Genomic DNA, 1,731 nt, shown 5'->3' with positions numbered 1-1,731 from the left:
CTGTGAGTGACAAGCACTACAGCCACAACACTAGTGGACTTATATACATCCCGCTCTTCACACGATCTCATTGGATCGCGGGGGTATTTTCATTATCCTCCCAAGCCGCATCATTGAACAATATAGGCGAAAAACAACAACAACAACGTAAAACGTACGTGCTACGTGTTTACGACTCGGCACCGTCACCGCCAGTGGAGCGCGATATACGACGTGCTCTCAGACCGTATGATGACAGCATCACGGTAGAGTTTGTCCCGACCCCACGACAAGTGCGGTCTAGCGAGGATTGTGGCATTTTTATGTCCATACGTTTTTTTGCGTTTGCGGTCAATGTGAATGTCCGCATCACGCCCGGTTTGACCAAGATGGTCCGACATTTGTTCGACACTGTGCTACGCCACTGCGAGGAACCGCCGACACGTGCGTTTTTCCTATCGAGACTGAAACGTTTTCTAGAACTACGAACTGACATGGAACGCCAAAACCTGTTAAACGCCACTATAATGGAATGGCGACAACAGCAGCATCAGCAGCACCCAACACATCAACAGAAGAAAAACCTATCGCGACATCGCGATGAGAGAGAGTGGCTTTACGGAGGGACAGGTGCCTCACAGCCATCACAGCAACGAAGTCGACGAACGACGAATGTGAATGATGACGAAGCTGTTGTCAACGCGGTGCGAGCGACCACTGGAAACGAGGAGGCGATGGAACCCATGGAGTGGTCCCAACCCCAGAGTGAGGTTGAAGGGCCATTGCAAGAACGAGAAGAGGAAGATGTGACAGGACTGGAAGTTGTGGATGCGGTAAGAGCGGAAACCAAGTTTCCCGCTGAACCCAAGCGGCGACTGATTGTGTGCCAGGCACGTCGCGTGCTGCTTCGCACGCAACTCGACTGGGAGGTGCATCGGCGTCGCAAGGTTACCTACATTCTGGCCGGTCTCGCGCTTATCTCGGTTGGCAAGGGAGATGACAAGGAGCTGCGGCCCCAGTCGATCACCAATTTTCGCACCAAGAATCATTTGGATAATTTGACCGAGTTCGACCTGTCCACCGTCTTTGACGCTTTGCAACTGCCTTATTTTTCCCTTCAATTCAACGACGATCGTCCACGGGCCCAGCAGAAACGCTCGAACAAGACGGACGGCAATCTGAGAGCACANAGACTCTCTCTGAGAGTCGTTGCTGCGCTGATAACAGTGGTATTTCATCTCGTCAGTGTAAGTATCCTGTTCCCACTATTGGGTTGGTGGGCTATCTGTCTGGAAATATCGATGAAGGGAAATGGAATGATGAATACCTCGGCGTGAGTGCTTCTGTAAGTGGCGTCCCAGAGAAGAATCCCAACGGACTAACGTTAAAGGGAATTGGTGCAGGGGCAAAGTGGCCTGTGAACACAGATGGACTGGCGAAGCAGTATTACTTTACAAACTACGCCTTTACTCTTGCGGCGACTGTGACTATCCATGAGGTACCAAAGAAGGAAAACAGTCCTTTGTTGGGTGTAAAAATGAATAAATCCAAAAAAAGAATTCTTTTTGGTTTGTCGTTCAATAAAGACAATACGTGGAGCACAATAAACAGGGACGAATCAAGTGGTCCAACAGGCAAATGGGAAGTGAACAAGGCGTATTCAGTGATATTGACATTAAAAGACGGTAAGGCTATTGTGTATATCAACGGTATTCGTTTAAGTGCACCATATTACGCCGAAATGGAAGGGGA

General features: G+C 49.4%; 1 protein-coding gene across 1 annotated transcript; it reads left to right on the top strand.

Annotated features, from left to right (window-relative positions):
• Positions 1-2: 2 nt before the first annotated feature.
• On the top strand, positions 3-1,316 carry TM35_000441010 (TATE DNA Transposon; the record flags this gene model as incomplete). The annotated part of the gene is made up of 1 exon (XM_029030110.1): positions 3-1,316. A coding segment is annotated over one exon (1,314 nt), but the record flags the coding sequence as incomplete, so codon positions are not given.
• Positions 1,317-1,731: the final 415 nt, after the last annotated feature.

This window comes from Trypanosoma theileri, assembly GCF_002087225.1.
Source record: "Trypanosoma theileri isolate Edinburgh chromosome Unknown TM35_Tth_44_V1, whole genome shotgun sequence".
Lineage (NCBI taxonomy): Eukaryota > Euglenozoa > Kinetoplastea > Trypanosomatida > Trypanosomatidae > Trypanosoma > Trypanosoma theileri.
Note: the sequence above shows the minus strand (reverse complement) of the source record. Positions and strands in the feature narration are given on the sequence as shown.